The sequence below is a fragment of the Hesperophylax consimilis genome, chromosome 11 (genome assembly GCF_061612785.1).
Source record: "Hesperophylax consimilis isolate HC1 chromosome 11, BYU_Hcon_1.0, whole genome shotgun sequence".
Lineage (NCBI taxonomy): Eukaryota > Metazoa > Arthropoda > Insecta > Trichoptera > Limnephilidae > Hesperophylax > Hesperophylax consimilis.
This window is the reverse complement of record NC_142846.1, coordinates 328,518-350,124: the sequence shown is the minus strand read 5'-3', so window position 1 is coordinate 350,124 and position 21,607 is coordinate 328,518. Positions and strand designations below refer to the sequence as shown.

The window sequence follows — 21,607 nt, the reverse complement described above, 5'->3', positions numbered from 1 at the left end:
ATGTATTGGAACAATATGTGCATTTTTCCACAAGTCTGGGAAAGTTCCTGAAGATAATGATTCATTATATATTAAAAGAAGTGGGTTAATCAACGCGCTGGAACAACATCTTACAAACAAGGGAGGTATTTTATCAGGTCCTGGGCCTTTGGATGTATCGATTTTTTCTAAACAAGATTTAATGGTTTCCATGCTAACATTGATTTTTCCAAGATTAAAATGGTTGTTTTGTGAAACTTTTGGCATGGCAGTATATAACAAGGGATTAGATTGAGTATAAACGGATGCGAAATAATTAGAGAAAAGATTGGCAATGTGTTGTCCATTATCTGCAGATATAGAATCCAGGTGCATTAATTTAGGAATGCAATTGGTAGTACGCAACGATTTTGAGTATGCCCAGAAAGTTTTTACATTTACTTTTATGCCTTGTTCAACAGAATTTATATATGATAAATAGCATTCTTTTTGCATTTTTTCGATCTTTTTCTTAGAATACCAAACTCAGCATAATTTAGTGGGTTTTTTATATTTATTGGCCCGCAGTCTTACTTTATTTTTCTCTTTGAGGAGCTTAATAAGAGACTGACTAAACCATTTGGGGTAGTGATTTCTTATTTGTGTTTTTTTTTTCGGGATATGTTTATCAATAATATCCCACAAAGTATCGTAGAATAATTGTACCTTATTGTTGACATTCGAGTTACTGAAAAGTGAGATCCAATTAACATTTGACAGATCTAGACGACAAGCTTCATAATTTCCTTTCTTAAAATTGTATTTAATGGGGCAATGATTATCTTTTAAGTATTTCAGTTTTTCAAATTTTAAAATCATTTCGAAAGGGGGATGATGACTGTCAACTTTTGATAACCCTGTTGTTCTAGACAGATTAATATTAGTTTCATCACAAAAAAGTAGGTCAAGAATATTAGAATTTCCATTAAGAATATAATTGAATTGGTGAAGGTTACACATTGAGGCCAAGTTGACAACACAGTGAGCTTTATGACTAGTGTAGTTGGACGGAGCTAGTGTTTTGTTGTTATATGCTATGTCAGGTGTCCATTTAATCTCAGGTAAATTAAAGTCGCCGATAATTATAAATTTAGATTTCGGATTACTATGTTGTAGATAAATATCCTGAATATTCTTGATTCTATTACAGTAATCATCAACAGATAAATTGGGAGGAATATATAATACACAAATGTAGATAAGTGAGTTAGAATATTCGTGTGGTTTTATGGATAGCCATAAATCTTCTACATCACTTTCCCAAGATGATTTGCGTGTTGTTATTAATTTTTTATCGACTGCTGCTAAAACTCCACCGCCTTCTCTGGATGCTGAACTAGTGGATTCGCGATCTCTTCGAAAAACTAGGTAACGCTCGTCAAACAATTCATTACTAAATATTGATGAATTTAACCATGTTTCAGTGAAGCAGATTATATCGTAATTGTTGATTGAAATTTCATTTTTTATGTCATTTGTTTTAGTTTTGACTCCTCTAACGTTTCGATAAAAAAAATTCAGTTCCATTTTGTTTTGTTAAGATTTTGACAGATTATACATTCTACAGATAAATTAAATTGGGAAATTTAGGTGAGAGAAACCAAGGAGTCATGATTGCGGATCAACAGTACGTGAGCAGAGTTTTCATTTTTTCGTACAAAGATCCGTCCATTTCGGATCCATACGAATTTATGATGTATTTCTTTGGCTTTCATCCTAGTAGCTGCATACAGGGCCTTATTTGCGGGAGAGAGATGTTCACTGACGTAAATTGGTGATTTCGTGCCATCGATGCCTAAGTGTGTAGAATTTAGTTTGTTCGTCTTGTTTTTTTTTTATTGAAGTTGGCAACTGCAGCCAGTACTTAATTCTTTACCCTCACGCTTGGAAGCTTCACTATTATTGACTTGGGTCGGCTGGATTCAGGATGGACCTTGGGGACCCGATGTAAGTGAAGTATTTCAGATTCAGCAATGGGACGGGAAATTACGCTTCCAAGTTGTTTGATGATGGATACTAAGTTCTCAGATCTATTTTCAGGAACACACTGAATCTCTACATTGTGTAACGTCAAAGAATTGTGCAAGTTTGGATTGCCACGGTAGTGCCTGATTATTGTTTTGTTGAGAGTTTTTCGGGTGGCTGCCCTGCGATCGGTTTGAGGGGCGAGCAAAAATTACGCGGGTAGGTAGATTGGGAACAATACGCGGGAGACGATTCCGCGGTGCGCGTGGCGTTAGGCGAGAAAAAATGGCGATTGAAATTTTGAGAAAAAGATCGCGCGGATACCTTGAACTTATCCTTTGGAGACTTTCCGTTTAAATTTACAAAACACATAACCAACGTTTCGACTCCTGTGTGAGATCGGCCTGTGCTTGTTCGAGTGTTGTGGCTTAAAGAGATGAAAATATACAATCGGTTATTTGGATTAAAAAATGGTTTTATTTGTGAAGCGTAATTCCTTGGAGACTACACTGGATTACCAAGCATGCTGTCGAGGTGACACAAAGATGAATCATCATTGTTCCGTTAAACGTTCAATGGATGCTGTTTAATTGAGGATGGCCTCGCGCACTCCATCCGACGAATCTCTACCCGGCGCAACCTGCTCACCGCTGGCGGACTCTCAAAACACCTTCAGACGTGACAACATGATCAAGGTTCTTCAATGCTTTTACACATTATGTCTTCTTGCCTTAGCCCCATAATAGCCCTGGTGATTGACAAGAGTCCATGCTCATCAGACGCTCATCAGACGCTCATCAGACGCTCATCAGACGCTCATCAGACGCTCATCAGACGTGACATCAGACGTGACAATTGGTTTCTCTGGCCATCTGTTCAATTTGGGATACGCGCGTGTTAAGATTACGCATTTCTGGGTGAAGACTCGTATTTTCGGCCTGTAAGCTTTTGATGGTGGCTAGTGATTCCGAGAACATTTTTTTTAGGTCCTCGTATTCAGCGGAGATGAAGTTTACGGACTTTTTTAACTCCGGTAGAATGTTGAGTTTGTCGTGAAAAGATTCGAACTCTGATGCAATACATCGTCGAACTATAAGCATTATCTGCTCGACATCCGGGTTCTGAGGCGACTTCATACCGCACGCAGGAGAAGCAGTAGACACTCTGTTCCCGCTCGAAGATTGGTTGACTTTAAGATCATCTTTGCAGTCAATACAGGTCCAGGTATCACGCTTAACACCCATCTTCCTAAAGTTAGTTTCTTTCATGTTCACATAGAAGAAATGGTAGTTAAGCAGACATGTAGAGCATTTAATGCCATCACCGGAGAGTATTTAGCTCTTACAGTGTTGACAAGACATATTTATATAAAATAATTTATTGACACGGGATGTTTGATTTTTTAGCGCCTGTTGGTTGGCAAACTCCGCAGCACCTTTGATAACTGATACCGACGCCTGTTGGCGGGCAAGCTGATGGCAAGTTTATTAAAAAAAAAAATTCGCCGGTGTAAGGATCGAACCCCGAGCGCTGGGGAGTACAGTATCGGCAATGGTGCATTAACCCTCGTTGCTATGGGCCTCTTATACGGAGTGGCGAATTTTGCTCTTATATTCTTCGGTGTTGGTTTTAGCGAACTTGTAATTATTACGCTATTTCAAATTAATTATTGTGGCATTTGTAAATATATATTTTTATAACACAATATTGCACTTAAATAATGTTATTTATACACCGTTAAACGGATAGGATGGTTTAGTTCTTTTACACTGCACAAAATAGTGTTTTTTTTTTTTAAATATAATAGTGTACAAGATATCGTTTGACGTTTGACGTGCGTGTTTCACTTGTGAGACTTTTTAAATTGTTTTTTTTTTATAGCTTGTCGGTAGAGAACCGGAAAAATATTATGGGGCGGAAACCCTCGCAAAACACTATCCGCGAACTTAACTCTTCGTACTTAACTTGTAATAAAAATGTATAAACAAACTGAAATATGCAGAGTGAGAAATAACGCAGCCTATGTATCAACTGACGAACTATCTATGACTGACGAACTGAAACTGACGAACTATCTATAATACTAATATATCTAAACAAAACATGAAACAGAACAAGACACAGAAAAATAAAAAGTAACGGTCTCAACTAGGAATCGAACCCAGGATTTTTGTCTTACTGCAACAACTCAATAGGATTTAATTTGACCTTGCACAAAAATACAAGAATATATACACAAAATACATATTCAACGTGTTGAAAGATATTCACTATGTCAAGTAATAGTAACGCCTTTTGACTTTTACATGGTATAATTTAAATCATAATACATAAACCATATTATAAGAAATAAAAATCGTGTACATAATAAAAGGTTTAAACGACCTTGTTTGATGTAATCGTGGCTTTGTTTAGCAGTTTTAGCATCCTAATACGTGGTATAGTATCGCGTCAGAATACGGATAGGTCTGAAAAGGAAAATTAATTAAATTATTAGCCAATGAAGTACATTCAGGAATCAGGAACATTGTAACAAAGAACGAAAGGTTAGTACCTGTATTTAACAACGGGTTCGGGTCCTTCTTTCAATTGGTGAAGATAGACCGGATAACACACTTTAACACAACATAGCATTAATTTATCACCTTGAAGAATTCTAGCAAGCAACATTATTTTTAAATGGTTGAAAGAAAATTCTAAATATTTACGCTAAAAACTTCAACTGACTTCATGCTTCAACTTTCGAAATGACGTCTTGGAAATTACCGTTAATTTTTATCGCAGCATAACCCATGCTTAGCTTCTCTTTCTGTTACATAAGTCGCTATGGTAGAGAGCGAGAGATCAAACTACAATTTTTGCTCTGAGCCAATGAGATCTGTGCTTTCAGCCACAACAGCTTTGTCTATAAGAATTTGAGTTAGGAATAACTCCTCCCATCAGGGTTACAAGGTCAGACGGGAGTTGTACGCCCCTGGATACTATCATACTATCCTAGTTCCATGTGTAGTACTCATAGATGTGACGATGTGAGTGGTTTATTTATGTCATAGATATTATGGATGTTAGATAAGAGAGACGTGAAATTTAGGCTAGTGCAGGCTAGTGATAGGCACAATCGATGAATCCTCGATGATTTACTCGATCTTTTTAATCATCGAAATATTTCGATCATAATTTAAGGAATCGATTCTGTCAAAAATCATCAGACAGTCCGAGACAATCGTTTCGAAACGTCATCGAACAAGGAATCGATTCGATCAAAATAATCACACAGTCCGAGACAATCGTTTTGAAAATCATTCGAAACCACACTCGTCACGTCATTGATCAGAATTCACTCCGAGAAACGTCAAAAATATCTCGGATTGCTTGACTAACGAGATCATAGAACGAGATATTATTTCCGTGGTACATTGTGTTACGTACTACCATGGTACTACCTATAGTATTACCTAATCCCAAACTGGGATTACGCTATTATTATTTGCTAATTGTCAAATGTTTAATTAGGATATTATCTACCAACCGAAGAAGCTATGAGTATGTGGCACATATGTGGCAGAAGAACAATTCATTCATATTTTAACATGGGATTCACGTCGCCCATGAATTTAGTGCGTGTTATTCTGACTTACAATAAGTGGCAGCTTTTTTTTGCTCGCGAGGGGGGTGGAAATTTTTTAATGTGGCCCAATCTATTGATATGCCCGTATTCTATGCCTACGAAATTGAATGCTTTTATTTATTTATTATTATCGGGCTTTTACAAGGAGATTGTAAATTTATTTATGTAAGTGTAACAGGATATATAGGTGTATTTAAGTATAATAGCATAACTATGTAAAACAAATACTTCAAATACTAATACATAACACTATGGTTAATATCAAATCCACATAATAACACCTGATACTATAAATAAAGCAAAGCTTGATATAAGATGTTTATTGTTGATCAGTTTTTAAAGTCTGTGCCATTGCGGAGAACGACGGAGTATTTTTAATCCTTTATTTGTCTGTATTTTGAAGAAATCAGCAATGAAGTTAACAATGTCACTAGGGTGACTACTACTTTTCCCTTCGAAATACATTAATGTGTTTAAATATAAAGATTTGTGACATTGAAAGAATATATTTTTCCGTCTTAAGTACGGGTGTTTGATACAAATTATTACAGTTGTATATTTGTAAAATATTTTGTAGTCTGAGATAGAGTTGCTGACCTAGAAATTTTTGTGCCAGATTTTTTTTCGTTTTTATTAGTGTAAGTGTAAGTTTTTAAATCATTATTAAACCATTTGAAAAACTTTAGTGGTTGATTTGAGTTTAGGGTACTTATTTATCGATAGCCATTCAGATGATGGGGTAAAAAGATTCAAGATTATGGTAAACATTTTTATTCTTGTCTAAAAAGACCAATCTGCACTTGAAAAGTGTTTTATTATCGGTGTATATTCTGCTTTGGCCAATTTATATGTGTAGTTAGGAACAGCTTTAGAGTGTGTGTTAAGGTAATTGTTCATAATTGTGTGTTTAAGGGAGGATGGAATCTACGGAGAGAAGGTGGTCTATTGATTGACATAATTTTACTGAAGGATCGCAACTAAATGTTCATGGTGTCAATAAATAAATAAATAAAATATTTCGATCACGTAAATGTTTCGATCCTTCCAACACAATTTGAAAGTAGGTTGCGCCCAGCGATGGGCACAATCGATGAATCGTCGATGATTTACTCTATTCTTAGACCATCGAAATATTTCTATTCAGTGTCATGGACAAATAGGTTCTGTAAAAAATCATCACACAGCCCGAGACAATGAAACGTCATCGAACAAGGAATCGATTCTGTCAAAAATCATTCGAAACCATAGCCGTCACGTCATTGGTCAGAATTAATTGTTATAAAAGCAGTCATGTCATTGGTCAGAATTCATCGATTCCCAAATCCGAGATACGCCGAAAATATCTCGGATTGCTTGACAAACAAGATATTCCCGTGGGTACATTCTGTTACATACTACTTGATATGATTTATTTATACAATGCATTTAGGATTACGCAATTATTATTTGGTATTTTTCAAATGTTGTAATGTAAAGTATTAGATAATAGCTGTTTAATTACGATATTATCTACCAACCGAAAAAGCTACGAGTATACGAAAAATCCATTCATTTTTTAATTTACGATTTACGACGCCAGTACATTGTGTGCAAAAAATGGCGGTAAATTTTGGATAGGGCCTGACACGCTTATTACGAATAATTTTTAGAAAAAAACTTTATATTCGCCTTAATTACAATAAAAGAAAACTTTTTGCATTTCGGGCGGCGGAAAATTATGCATTTTGATTTTCAATTGCGTAAAACCAAAATTCACTCCGCGAATCGATGTGGCGACATTAGGAACGCACTGTTATGTTGGTATCACTGATGCATTAACAAGAGCTAAATACGACCGTTGCTATCTTCGTGGGATACCTAGGTTTGTGTAACATGGTTTGTGATACAAAGGAAAGTGCCCCTTAATAACGCCTGCTCGCGTCAAGGCAAGAAAAACATCCCAGTTTTCAACTAGTTTACCGGCTACGCTAGGTTTGTGTAACATGGTTTGTGATACAAATCCATTTGTCTTCCACGAAGTTAGCCATAGTCGTATCTACGCAATGTATCAGGGATACCAACATAACAGTGACGTACCTAATGGCAGCTGATTGCCGCCGCATCGATTCGCGAAGTGAATTTTGGTTAACGCAATTGAAAATTTAAATTCATAATTTTCCGCCTCCCGAAATGCAAAAAGTTTTCTTTTATAGTAATTAAGGCGAATATAAAGTTTTTTTCTAAAAAATATTCGTAATAAGCGTGTCAGGCCCTATCCAAAAATTACCAAAATGGCATTTTGACTTATAATAAGTTGGGAACATTATAAATGATAATAAATTTGTTCCGCTGTTTTTGCAAAAAAAGTACCCCGAGGGTTAATATTCTAATGTTGATATGTATTTTAACTAACTAACCATCATGCCGTTTTTTTTCTGATGGGATAGGCAGAGAGGATGGACAGCCAAACAACTCGGTCTTGGCACACACTTCTTTCCACTTTCACATTCATACATTGTCTCATACATACTTTTATCTTATTATGGCTCTTGACGTGGCCCGACTCAAGTATCTGATTCACTTGGTCATGCCATGTCTTCCGTCCCCGATGGTGATTTGTATTTTAAGGTTATGTATATGTTGGTTGTGAATAATTGCCAGAGTGAAAACATTGGTTTGGTCTATGTGCCGCCAACCCCCGCCGTAATTTTTGGAACTTATAATATATTATTTGTCTTTGTATTTACATCTATAGTTAAATCAACTTACCCCCGCCCCCAAACCCCCGAACGATTAATTTGATTGATCATTCGATTCTTTTGATGTTTTGATAAAAATATTTCGATCGTATAAATGTTTCGATCCTGCCCATCACTAGTTGCGCCGTAAGTGGTATATCTATGGTTGCGCCACTGCGATTGTTTGTTTGAGAAACTTTGTGACGTTTTCCACATCAATTATAATTCATTTAGGTTAAAGTTCGTTGGATAGAATTGTTCAACTTCAACGTTTTATCAGTTGCGAGTGGCAGTGGCTTATCATTCGCTTCGGCCCTCATACGACTGGTGGCTTTTCACATGTTGAGTTGTCAGCTAATTTGATTTATTTATAATTATTTTTATTGTGATACGAGCTGCCGATGAACTTTCGCAAGAATAATTTTAAGGATACAGCGAAACATTTATAATGGCTTCTGCAAGAAGATTTTCACAGGTAAATAAAATGGTTTATGTAATATTTTCACGTTGACATAATAGTAGAGAGGAAAGCGAGCTAACGCGCCCACTTTTCCCTTCAGGTGATGCACACGCGCTGCCTCAGCAGTCTAGCAGAGGTGGTGATCGTATCGGCCGTGCGCACGCCCATAGGCTCGTTCGGGGGCTCGCTGGCCCCACTGTCGTGCACCGAGCTGGGCGCCGTAGTGGTGCGCGCCGCCGTGGAGCGTGCCGGGCTCCCCGCGCCCGCCGTGCAGGAGGTGTTCCTGGGCAACGTGTGTTCCGCGGGGGCGGGGCAGGCGCCCGCTCGCCAGGCCACGCTGTGGGGCGGCCTCCCCCCCGCCACGATATGCACCACCGTCAACAAGGTGTGTGCTTCGGGCCTTAAAGCCGTCATGCTGGCCACGCAGACGCTGCAGGTGGGCGCGCAGGGCGTCGTGCTGGCCGGGGGCATGGAGTCCATGTCCAACGTGCCCTACTACCTGAAGCGCGGCACCACTCCCTACGGGGGGGTGCGTCTCGATGATGGTATTGTTGCCGACGGGCTGACCGACGTCTACAACAAGTTCCACATGGGCAACTGCGCCGAGAACACGGCCAGAAAGTTGGAGATCTCTCGTGATGCGCAAGACGAGTACGCCATCACTAGCTACAAACGAAGCGCCCAGTCGTACCAGGATAAGGTGTTTGCCTCGCAGATAGTTCCCGTGAGCGTCCCTCGCAAGAAGGGGCTGCAGCCGTTGATCTTCTCCGAGGACGAGGAGTACAAGAAGGTGGACTTTGCCAAGTTCTCCAAGTTGGGCACGGTGTTCCAGAGGGAGGGAGGCACGGTGACGGCGGGCAACGCGTCCACCCTGAACGACGGCGCGGCGGCCCTGTTGCTGATGACGGCGGAGGCGGCCAAGGAGCACGGCTGCACGCCGCTGGCGCGCGTGGTGGCAATGCAGGACGGGGCATGCCTGCCCATCGACTTCCCACTGGCGCCCGCCGTGGCCATCCCGCCGCTGCTCAAGAAGGCGGGGGTCAGCGTGGGGGATATAGCGCTGTGGGAGATCAACGAAGCCTTCAGCGTGGTGGTGCTGGCCCTGCAGCGCGTGCTGGAGCTGGACCCCGCGCGGGTCAACGTGCACGGGGGCGCCGTAAGCTTGGGCCACCCCATCGGCATGTCGGGGGCGCGCCTGGTGGTGCACCTGGTGCACGCGCTGCAGCCCTCGCAGCTGGGGGTAGCCGCTATCTGCAACGGGGGTGGGGGCGCTTCCACACTCCTTATACAGAAGCTGTAAGTGTTTTGAGACTAGTCAGTAGTCAGTCCCGGCTGGTACCAGGTACTAGGCACCAGGCACCTATTATCTGATCTTTTATCTTGAATGTTATGTAAATATGATCACTGTATAAACACTTGTCTACGGAATAATGTAAACAAGATATGTAAGAGAACTCATCACATATTGTTATCTTTATTTTTTTAAAGTTTACACTAATGTTATACGCATTGTTAATATTGTTTTTGACCTTTTTATATGAAGGAATATAATATTATATAGTTTTACGACTTTTTTGCATACCGAATAATATTAAATTGAATTTCTCACAATATAACTGTCTTATTCAGTACAACTCCTTTTAGCTACCTACTAACAATACTGTGTTTACGTAGGTACCTAACCACAGTGTTGTTCTTATTCAGTGCAACTCCTTTTAGCTACCTACTAACAATACTGTGTTTACGTAGGTACCTAACCACAGTGTTGTTCTTATTCAGTACAACTCCTTTTAGCTACCTACTAACAACACTTGTAGGTACCTAACCACAGTGGTGTTCTTATTCAGTGCAACTCCTTTTAGCTACCTACTAACAACACTGTGTTTAGGTAGGTACCTAACCACAGTGTTGTTCTTATTTAGTGCAACTCCTTTTAGCTACCTACTAACAACACTGTGTTTAGGTAGGCACCTAACCACAGTGTTGTTCTTATTCAGTGCAACTCCTTTTAGCTACCTACTAACAACACTGTGTTTAGGTAGGTACCTAACCACAGTGTTGTTCTTATTCAGTACAACTCCTTTTAGCTACCTACTAACAACACTGTGTTTAGGTAGGTACCTAACCACAGTGTTGTTCTTATTCAGTGCAACTCCTTTTAGCTACCTACTAACAACACTGTGTTTATGTAGGTACCTAACCACAGTGTTGTTCTTATTCAGTACAACTCCTTTTAGCTACCTACGAATAACACTGTGTTTAGGTAGGTGCCTAACTGAAACTTGTGCATACTTACATTAATTAGAAAGTGATACGTATTAATGATTAGCAGTGAATAGAGTAATTGTGTGCTTATCGGAAGACCAAAGTGAGCGAATTTAGTTAATAACTTGAGATTGAGCTTACCCGTACGTAAAGCCCTGCCCAGCGTGGACATGTAGTCCAGTACATGCAGTAGCTCATGCGCCCCTATCGCTTGCAGGTGTGACTCCGGGGCGGGGGCCGCATTGGCGGTGCCCCGGCTGACCCTGTACACGCGGCCGCAGTGCCCGCTGTGCGACGAACTCCGGGAGCAGCTAGCCCCCTTCTTGCCGCAGCTGGACCTCTCCCTGGTGGACATCACGCGGCCCGGCGGCACTCACCTCTTCGATCTCTACAAGTACGAAGTGCCCGTGCTGTTCTTCAATGGGAGATATTTGTGCAAACACAGACTGGACACGGATCTCCTGAAGATTGTGCTGAAGGAATTCCAGGAAGCGAACAGATAGCTCGTCCGTGGAAGACAATGCATTGAAATAATAGGTCCGACTTTTGTAAATATAGTTATAATAATTACGTAAATACCTACATGCGCTTGAAATTCGCACCCATACATATCCCGAAGGAAGTGTTTACATGGGCTTTCGTTCATCGTCAGATAAGATTGTTAGAGATATTAACCGATCCGGGGAGCAATTGTAGAGGGAGACGGAATGGACACCATCGATGATTGGTGGAAATTTGCAAGCCCATTTGTCGGTAATTAATGAAATTATTAATTTACTCTCTTAAAACAAATCTAGTCAACCAGATGCCCATTTTTAAGGTAATAATTTTACAATTAAGTGCGTTTTTCCAAATATATATTTTTTAATTATTGGGTTTTGTGTTTTTACACCTACCTGGGTTGTGTGTTTTTTACAAGTTCATATTTTCTCATTTATTACGGACGAATAAAAAAAATAATCTCCCCAAAAAAGTATTTGAACTTTAGTTAAATGAATTATTTCTGCTTTCAGACTTTGCTATTTTTCGATACTCTGGAGACACGCTCACTTCATACTAATCCCAAGTCATAAGTCTTCTCTCTAAATTCAACTCTCCATCAACTTCCCACAGCTTATCCACGGAGGTTTTGAAAAGGGCAATATCGCTTGATATTGCAAAAGCCTTCGGTAAAATCTTGACTAATGGCCTCGTGTTAAAACTCCCCGAAACCGGCATAGAATCGCAGCTCCTCTGCATACTAAATTCATTTATTCACCGCCGTACTTTGCAAGTTCGAATCAATGGCGTACTTTCCTCCACTAGATTTATGACAGCGGGTGTGCCACAGGACTCCTTGGTATCCGCAACTTTGTTTAATATCTACACACATGACATACCTTTGACCGATATCAACCCATACCACAAGGCGCCGACGACAAAGCCGTTTTGACCCTCAGACTTCAACAAAACAGAGCCCTCATCCAAAAATGGTATGACAAGTGGCGCATTGACGCGAACCCTACAAAGAGCGCAGCGGTTTTGTTCTCAATACTCATTTATTTATTTTATTTTACGCCCAGGGGGCTTTTACATATATACATAAAGGCAGTACAATTTAACACGAGAAAGAAATATACATACATTCATGAACTAATGAACTATAACATGAACATGAAAATAAAAGCAACAAACATTTAAAGTACAGTGAAGAATAAGAACAAGTTATGATAAAAAAATACATACAAGATATAAAATTACAGCAACAAAAATTTAAAGTACCGTGATCCGAGAATCACAACATTATTGCGACGGTATTGGTTCGGTATTGTTATTTGTTATTGGGGTGTTATGCCGTGTTGCGCCACCTCCTTCTTTAGCCAACGTTTCGGACAGAACACCCCAATAACAAATAACAAAAATACTTTTGGCCGTGAAAGTCTTAAATCATATTTGGTTCAGTATTGGTTTAGCATAGCACGAAACCGCTCTACCGGGAAATTAGCTAGTTGAAGGAGTTCGGAACTGTCCGATTTGGATTTAGTTAATTTGTAAAGATGATATTTTTTATAACTAAATAATACCACAGACTAGCTTTTTGCCCGTTGCAGGCAACTAATGGGTAAAAATGTGGTGCGTGGTGTAGTATTTGAATGTAGATGAGGCGAGGGTGTGGGACTACAAAATTAAAGAAAAAATGGATATTTTAAGAAAAAAAAGTGCAAGGAGCTTACTGTTCATTTTTTCACCGAGCCGTTCGGGTTGTGTAGGTCAAGACGCGTAATTTGATACCCATATCGTATGTACGGTTTTTGTCAGCGACACTCTTGAAAAGTCCCAGGCAGTTTTATTTTGGAAAAAGCATTGCTCAATTAACACGCAAAATTTAAAAACTTTTAAATAAAAAAAATGTGGTAAAGGTTACGAATTCCGCTTCACGGTAAAACGCAATATTTCACTTTCAAATAAATGGATTTAGCTTTATTCATTCAAAACATGATTTATTATGTCGGGGGAGACGGAAAAATACGCACTTTTATACTACAGATTATGATGGTTTATAATGCTTCTACGAATCATACATTTAATTTCTAGGATTTAGGTAGAGATACGTTCAGTAAATTTGCCGATGTAGTTTGATAAATTTAACAAAGAACTTCTTTAGTGAGAACTTGTATCATGGATTTGATTATTTCATGTTTATATTGTATCAGTGACATATATTCCATACATCTATGTGCGAATACATAGTTTTGAATTCTGTGTAGTGGTATATTGAACTGCACCCTGGTCGTAGTATTACCACTATTATCCATACTCTTTGATTACTACAATAGAACGGTAGTACCTACTGACCTTGTGTTTCTGGCTGGCACATTCAAATTTACATATGAGCGCCAATAATTCAGGTCTGACAATTGTGTTATGCAAGATTTTAAATATAAATACTAGATCGAAAACAGTTCTTCTGTCACTCAAATTTAATAGATTAGATAACCGTAGTAGATAAGTGTAGTTTATTTGTTCTTTCGGTATTTTTAGTATATAATTTAAAAAGCTTAGTACTCTTTCTATTTTTTGAGAATGCACTTTATAGTCGGGAGACCATATATTTGAATTATATTCAACCTGACTCATCACTAGTGATGTGTAAAGAAGTTTTAATGTTGGTAAAATCTTTAGCCACTCTCATTTCCTTCTTTGAAATATTTTTAATGTGAGGTATGGAGCTAAGTTTGGTGTCGAAAGTAACACCTAAGTCATTAATTTCGGAAACAGATTCGAGAATAATGAACACCACTGGATGCAAAAAAATCATATTTATGATGATTCCCCATTTAGTTTAACACTAAGTTTTCTGTTTGAAAGATAGGTTATAAACCAATGCAACATATTTTCACGAACTCGAGATTAGCGTGACAAACATTGTCGAACGCTTTGCTGAAGTCAGTGTAAATTGAGTCAACTTGAAGCTTCTTCGCCATTGCATCGGGAATGAAATTTTAATATAGAATGTGGTTAGTTAGTGTTGATTTTCCGGTTATAAAATCATGCTGTTCAGGACATATATTATCTTTAAATGAACTAATTATTTTATCCAGGATAAGCAGAGTTTTAGAATTGTTGATAGTATGCATATCGGTCTATAATTAGTTACTTCGTTTTTATCCCCTTTCTTGAAGATAGGTGTTATATATCTATGTTTCCATAGATCGGGAAATATACCTTTCGATAAAGAATGACTAAAGAGTGTGTACAGGGGATAAGCAAGAACGGTGACACACTTCTGTAAGAGTAGTGGTGGAATGTTGTCAGGACCAGCATTTTTATTGGGATCAAGAAGTTTAATTTGTTTAATAATTTCGTTTAGTTCGATGTGCACATGTGACAGGTTTATATTGAAATTAGGAGAATAGTTAGGTAAGGAGAACTGTTTGGGTTGACTTTTATCATAAACATTCTTGAAGAAGTCGGCAAAAAGATCGTTTTACCATCAGCCTTTCTGTCTTCAAGATACCTATATAGTATTTGGTAAATCAGAATCTCCACTCCTTAATGTTTTACTGAATCGCCAAAAGCGTTTTATATTGCTAAAAATATCTTTCTCTGTCTGCTTTATATAGTCGTTATAACATGCCCTAGAAAGTTTATTACAATCATTCCTAATTTTAGAGAATTCTATGTATAACTTTGATGTTCCGTGATCCTTATACAGTTTGTGAGCTGTTTTTTTACGTATAATTAAAGTAATCAAATCTTTATTAAACCAGACTGGATATTTAGATTCCTTATATTGAGTGTAAGGGACAAAGCGTCAGCCAATGTAAGCGAGTCACAAATACCTGAATAATCTGCATTTCTGAAATTAAAGCATGAACTCGTAGGTTTCAGAATTTTTTCGCCAGTCTTATTTATTTATTGTTTAGGAACATTTACAGACTATTAACATGAAAAAAAAATCATTAGATAAGCGCTGAAAAAAAACGTATATGTCAACAGTCCACTTAAAAATGTTCACATCGTGCACAGTTTAAGTGTCATTATACACTTTGTATTAACAAAAAAAATATAAACAGCAAAACGTGAGCAAAGGCAAAAAAGAGATATCAAAAACAAAACATACAGATAAATATATGATCCAAAAAACAAAAGAAACAAAAAAAAAAATTAAAAAAAAACAAACAAACATTCTATCTATTGCTAATTTGTTTTTTAAAATAAGCTCAATAGAATTGTACAGACGACGCATTCTAGACAATGGATTGAAGTATGCAATATTGTTCTTAAATAATTGTAGATGGAATATATTCTGATTCCTTAGATTACGTCTATTAGGAACTTTAATAAGAATATTGCTCACACAGTGAGATGCTTCAAGCTTGTCATGAATAATTTTGTATAGACATATTATTATTAAGTCAGCAATTTGTCTTCTTTTATCCAGGGTCGCAAAGTTAAAGTATTGGAGTCGTTCCTCATAAGACTGCAGTACGGAACTTAGTCCAAGTTTAAATGATAACAATCTTAGAATTTTTTTTTGTACAGATTCAATAGTTTTTGAATATTTCAAATAGTGTGGGTTCCAGATAACACTACCATATTCCAATTTGCTTCTGACCAACGAGTGGTACAAGGTTATAATGGATTGGGTATTTTTGAATGGTTTCGATATTCTATGTATAAAACTTAAATTTTGAATCAAGTGTGATTCTTAGATCTCTAATAGTGGTGACTGCATTTAATTGAACATTATTAATGAAATATGCACGATTCTTTACGAGTGAAGGTTATAATGTAACATTTATCAATATTTAGAAACATATCATTTTGAGTACACCAGCTATGTAGCGTGTAAAGATCTTCTTGAAGCATAACTTGATCAGAATCAGTGGAAATTTTACGGTAAATCTTGACATCAGATGATAAGAAAATAAATGATCAGAAAATAAAACAAAATGGTAGCGTAACATGGGGCCAAGGTCATTAATAAAGATTTAAAAAATCAGAGTGCCAAGATTGGACCCCTGAGGTACACCTGAGGTTACAATTATGGGAGGTGACTCATACCCATTTATAAGTACTAGCTGTGTTCTATTTTCCAAGTAAGATTTAAGCCATCTTAAATAAAGAAATAAAACACGAAGATGACCTCAATAGAATTTAGAAGTTGTATGGTAAAAGGCACCGACAATATTTAATATATTAAAAATGGACATCGATTTAGGAAAAAACATTGATTTGGATGACAATACAGAACCTAATTTAACTATTAAAGATTCATTTACTTGCAAAAATTTTTTGAAACATTCAAACTTTTCTTTAGTTTGTTTAAACATTAGAAGTTTAAGTAAAAACTTTGATGAAACCTTAACTATGCTTGATGGCATAGAACATCGTCCTGAGGTATTAGTTTTTACAGAAGCTTGGCTAAAAAATTTGATCAATATACCTAGCATCCCAGGATACACAGTTTACAATACAAATAATAACTATTTGCAAAACGATGGTGTAGTTGCCTACGTGAAACAAAATGTTCAGGCGACTGTTGAGGAAATTGTTTTCCCTGGAGCAAACTGCTTAAGAATGCAGATATCGAATAATATATGTTTAATAGCCATTTACAGATCTCCGTCCCAGACTCATATAGATAGTTTCCTTGAATCACTGAGTGTCCTACTTGATTCTACATCTATACAAAATAAGGAAATCATTTTATGTGGTGATATAAATATTAATACATTAGATTTGAACAGTATAAAAACTCAAAAATACCTCTCACTTTTGGCTTTTCACGGCTTAAAGCCTATTATAATTTCACCTACAAGAGTTTCGTCTACTGCTTCAAGTTGCATCGATCACATTATGGTAAAATCTAAATTTGAACCACAGGGAGCTGTCTTCACTACTGACATAACAGATCATGATGCGGTATTGCTGAGATTTATGAGCTTTAGACAAAAGAAAATAGCAAAGGAAAATGAAAAAATCAAAACCGTCATAAATAACATTCTTTTGAAGGCTAAATTAAAAGAAGAATCATGGCAGTCAGTCCTGTCATCGCAAGATGTTAATTCAGCTACTGAAAACTTCGTAAAATGTTTAAAAATGCACGTGGAAAGTTGCTCGTCGGTACAAAGTGTAAAACATAACATCAAATACTTAAAACCTTGGATAAATGATGGAATTATCAAATGCCTTAGAACCCGCGACAAACTGCACAACAAATGTCGAGGAGAGGTTAATAATATTCAACTGCTGGCTTATTATAAGAGATACAGAAACTGGTGTACAAAAATTATAAAATATACAAAGCAAACGTATTACAGAAGGAAACTGGATAAAGTCAACGGTAATAACAAGCAACAGTGGAAGATTATAAAGGAAGCCATAAATATTCAAAAGGAGCAAGTGTCCATAAAAAAATTAGTAATCAATAACAAAACTATCTCATTGGAGGAGGATCCACATATAATTACCAACCATGTTAATAACTTCTTCAGTGATATTGGTCCTACATACGCAAAAAACTTGTGCAGTGCTAATAAAACCAACGAAATGTATCTTGTTAACAATTTTAAACCTGGTACTCAAGTTACAGGAGATAGTTTTGAATTTAAAACTACTAACATTTTTGAAGTTACTAAAGTTATAAATGAATTAAAAATGTCTTTTTCCTGTGGTATCGATGGCTTAAGTATAATGGTGTATAAACAGCATGTTTATGAGTTAGCTGGTCCTATAACTCATATTGTTAATCTTAGTTTTAAGAATGGCATATTTCCTTCCCATTGTAAAAATGCCAAGATTATACCTCTTTTCAAAGGTGGAGATCACGAAAATGTTAATAATTACAGACCAATATCTTTGCTCAATACTCTCTCAAAAATAATAGAAAGACTGGCTAAGTCAAGATTAGTATCATTTTTAGAAAAATACAAAATACTCTCCGACAGCCAATTTGGTTTCAGAGAGAACAGAAGTACGAGTGATGCTATATTAAAGGTATTGACCAAAGTTATAAACGCACTGGACTATGGCAACAAAGCTATAGCGGTATTTTTAGACTTATCAAAGGCCTTCGATACGGTTTCCCACGAGTTGCTTCTTAAGAAATTATTATCTTTAGGCATTGATAATACAGCTATGGGTTGGTTCAGATCTTACCTTAGTGATAGAACACAGCAAGTAGAAATAAATAAAATGTTAAGCGATAGTAAATCTATCTCATTTGGAGTACCACAAGGTAGTGTACTCGGGCCAATATTATTTCTTATTTATATAAACGATTTATGCAGTCTAAAAATTCCAGGTAACATTGTTAGTTTTGCAGATGACACTGCCTTAATATTTGAGGGTAAAAATTGGAGTGAAACTTTTGAAAAATGTGATACAGGTTTAGGAATAGTTAATAATTATCTGAGTAATAATATTTTAACTTTAAATACACAAAAAACCAAATACATCACTTTTAGCATTTCTTATAAAAGTCAGCCATCTACCTCTCATAATTTGATTATTCACAATTGTGTGCAAACGTGTAACTGCAACCCCTTGGAAAGTGTAGACAGCCTCAAATACCTGGGGGTAAAAATTGATAAATTTTTGAGGTGGAATGATCATGTCGAAATGTTAGTAAATAAAGTTAGGAGACTTATCTATATTTTTAAAGATCTCAGACATGTACTAGACAAGGAAAAATTAAAAACAGTGTATTTTGCTATAATTCAGTGCCTACTTTCATATAATATAGTGTGCTGGGGTTCCTGCCTGAAGACTGTAATAGAACCACTTAATATTGCCCAAAAACTGATTCTCAAAGTTATGTATAAGAAAAAATTTACATATCCTACACAGTTACTTTATAAGGAATGTAATATCATGAATTTAAAACAACTATTTATCCTACAAACGTTATGCAGATTTTTTAACAATATTAGTTCTGCTAAAAGAACGCAACAAATTCGTACTACAAGAATTGGCTCTGGTCTGAACTTTATGGCAATTCACCCTAAATCCTCATTTGGGCAGAGACATTATTTGTACCAGGCTCCACTTTTATTTAATAGCCTTCCAGATCACATTAAATCGTCAAATTCCTTGTGTACATTTAAAAAGAATATTAAATTATTTCTGCCATCCGAGGATTTCCAACATATTCTTTCATCTTTGTCCTTTTAAATTGTGGCATAATATTTTGAATAAGTTAATTTTTTCATCCTTTTCTTTTTTTAATGTAAATGTTTTTTTCTCTCTTTCTTTCTTCTCTGTTTAAAAAAAAATAATAGTTTGTTACATTTTTATTGCAATTAAATATCATGGTCACCCTACATGTTTACAGCATTATATTGTAATGAATAGGCTGATAGGTACCATGTAGGTATCCAATTCGCAGAAACGTCAATGTAACAATATTGTTATCTTAATATTTGAATTATTTTTTTTAATATTTGTACTATTTTAAATCTCTTATAATCTTTGTACTATTTTTTTAATATTTTGTAAAATTATTAACCTCAACACAGGCTTGTCCTAGTGAGGTTAAAAATTATAACTTTAAAAAAAAAAGATACAATGTAAAGAAACGATAAATAAATAAATAAATAAATAGATCACCATGGATACCTATACGATCAAGCTTCTGTAGTAGAATAAAATGGCTTACTTTATCAAATGCCTTTTTAAAATCTGTGTAAATGGCATCTACTTGAGTTCTTTCTTGCAAACGTAATCACAAAAGTCAAGAAGATTAGAATTAATAGATCTGTTGGGAACAAATCCATGTTGATTAATGCTTAATTGTGGTTTAAAGTGTGTGAATATGAAATTATACATTATAGATTCGAAGACTTTTGCAAAACATGATAAAATACTGATTGGTCGATAATTTTTCACAAAAGACTGATCACCAGATTTATGTATTGGAACAATAATGCATTTTTCCATAAATCTGGGAAAGTTCCTGTAGATAATGATTACATTATGTTAAATATAATGAAAAGTGGCTTAATCAACGAGCTAGAGCAACATCTTACAAACAAGGGAGGTATTTTGTCTGGTCCTGGGCCTTTATGTACCTATATCAATTCTTTCTAAACAGGATTTGATAGATCCCATGCTTACATTAAGTTTACTAAGACTAAATTGGTTGAATAGAGGAGCATTTAGTCCGAGAGTATTTGATGTGGGATACGACTGAGTATAAACTGATCCAAAATAATTAGAGAACATGTTGGCAATCTGCTGTTCATTATTTGGAGACATTGAATCCATATACATTATTTTTGGAATAGAATTTATATTACGCAATGATTTAGAATACGCCCAGAAAGTCTTTACATTATCATTTATCTCTTGCTCAACTAGGTTAATATGGGTTTTGTAGCATTCTTTAAGTATTTTTTGATCTTTTTCTAAGAGTAGCAAACTCGGCATGGTCTCTTGGGTTATTGTGTTTTTAGCCCGTAGTCTAACCTTATTTTTCTCTTTGAGGAGCATTTTTAGAGATTCGCTAAACCAAATAGGATAGTGATTTTTTATGTGAGTTTTTTTTTTGGAATGTGTTTATCTATAATTTCCCATAGTATATTGTAGAATAGCTGTACCTTATTGTTGAGATGACAGTTGCTGAAAAGTACCAATTTACATTTGTTAGATCCTGACAACAGTGACAACATCCTTCATAATTACCTTTCTTGAAGTTGTATTTAACAGGAGAGTAATTTTCTTGTAAGTATTGCATTTTTTCTAAATTTACATTTATTTCAAAACAGGGATGATGGTGATTAATTTTTGATAAGTTAGCTGTCGCTGAAATATTAATATTGTTTTTATCGGATAGAACAAGGTCGAGAATATTCAAATTTTTGTTGTTATTTGTTTTTGGGGTATTATGCCGTGTTACGCTAACTCCTTCTTTCGCCAACGTTTCGGACAGCATTGCAGTGTCCATTATCTATATATATATATTATATATATTTAAATAACACATCTGACCTGATGATGGACACTGCAATGCTGTCCGAAACGTTGGCTAAAGAAGGAGTTAGCGTAACACGGCATAATACCCCAAAAACA

General features: G+C 36.4%; 1 protein-coding gene across 1 annotated transcript; it reads left to right on the top strand.

Moving 5' to 3' along the window:
* The first annotated feature begins 8,510 nt into the window (after positions 1 to 8,510).
* LOC149419595 (acetyl-CoA acetyltransferase B, mitochondrial-like) lies at positions 8,511 to 12,885 on the top strand. The gene is made up of 3 exons (XM_089637181.1): positions 8,511 to 8,803; positions 8,889 to 10,084; positions 11,271 to 12,885. Exons 1-3 carry the CDS (start codon positions 8,777 to 8,779, stop codon positions 11,554 to 11,556), a joined length of 1,509 nt encoding a protein of 502 aa, XP_089493307.1. The 5' UTR covers positions 8,511 to 8,776; the 3' UTR covers positions 11,557 to 12,885.
* Positions 12,886 to 21,607: the final 8,722 nt, after the last annotated feature.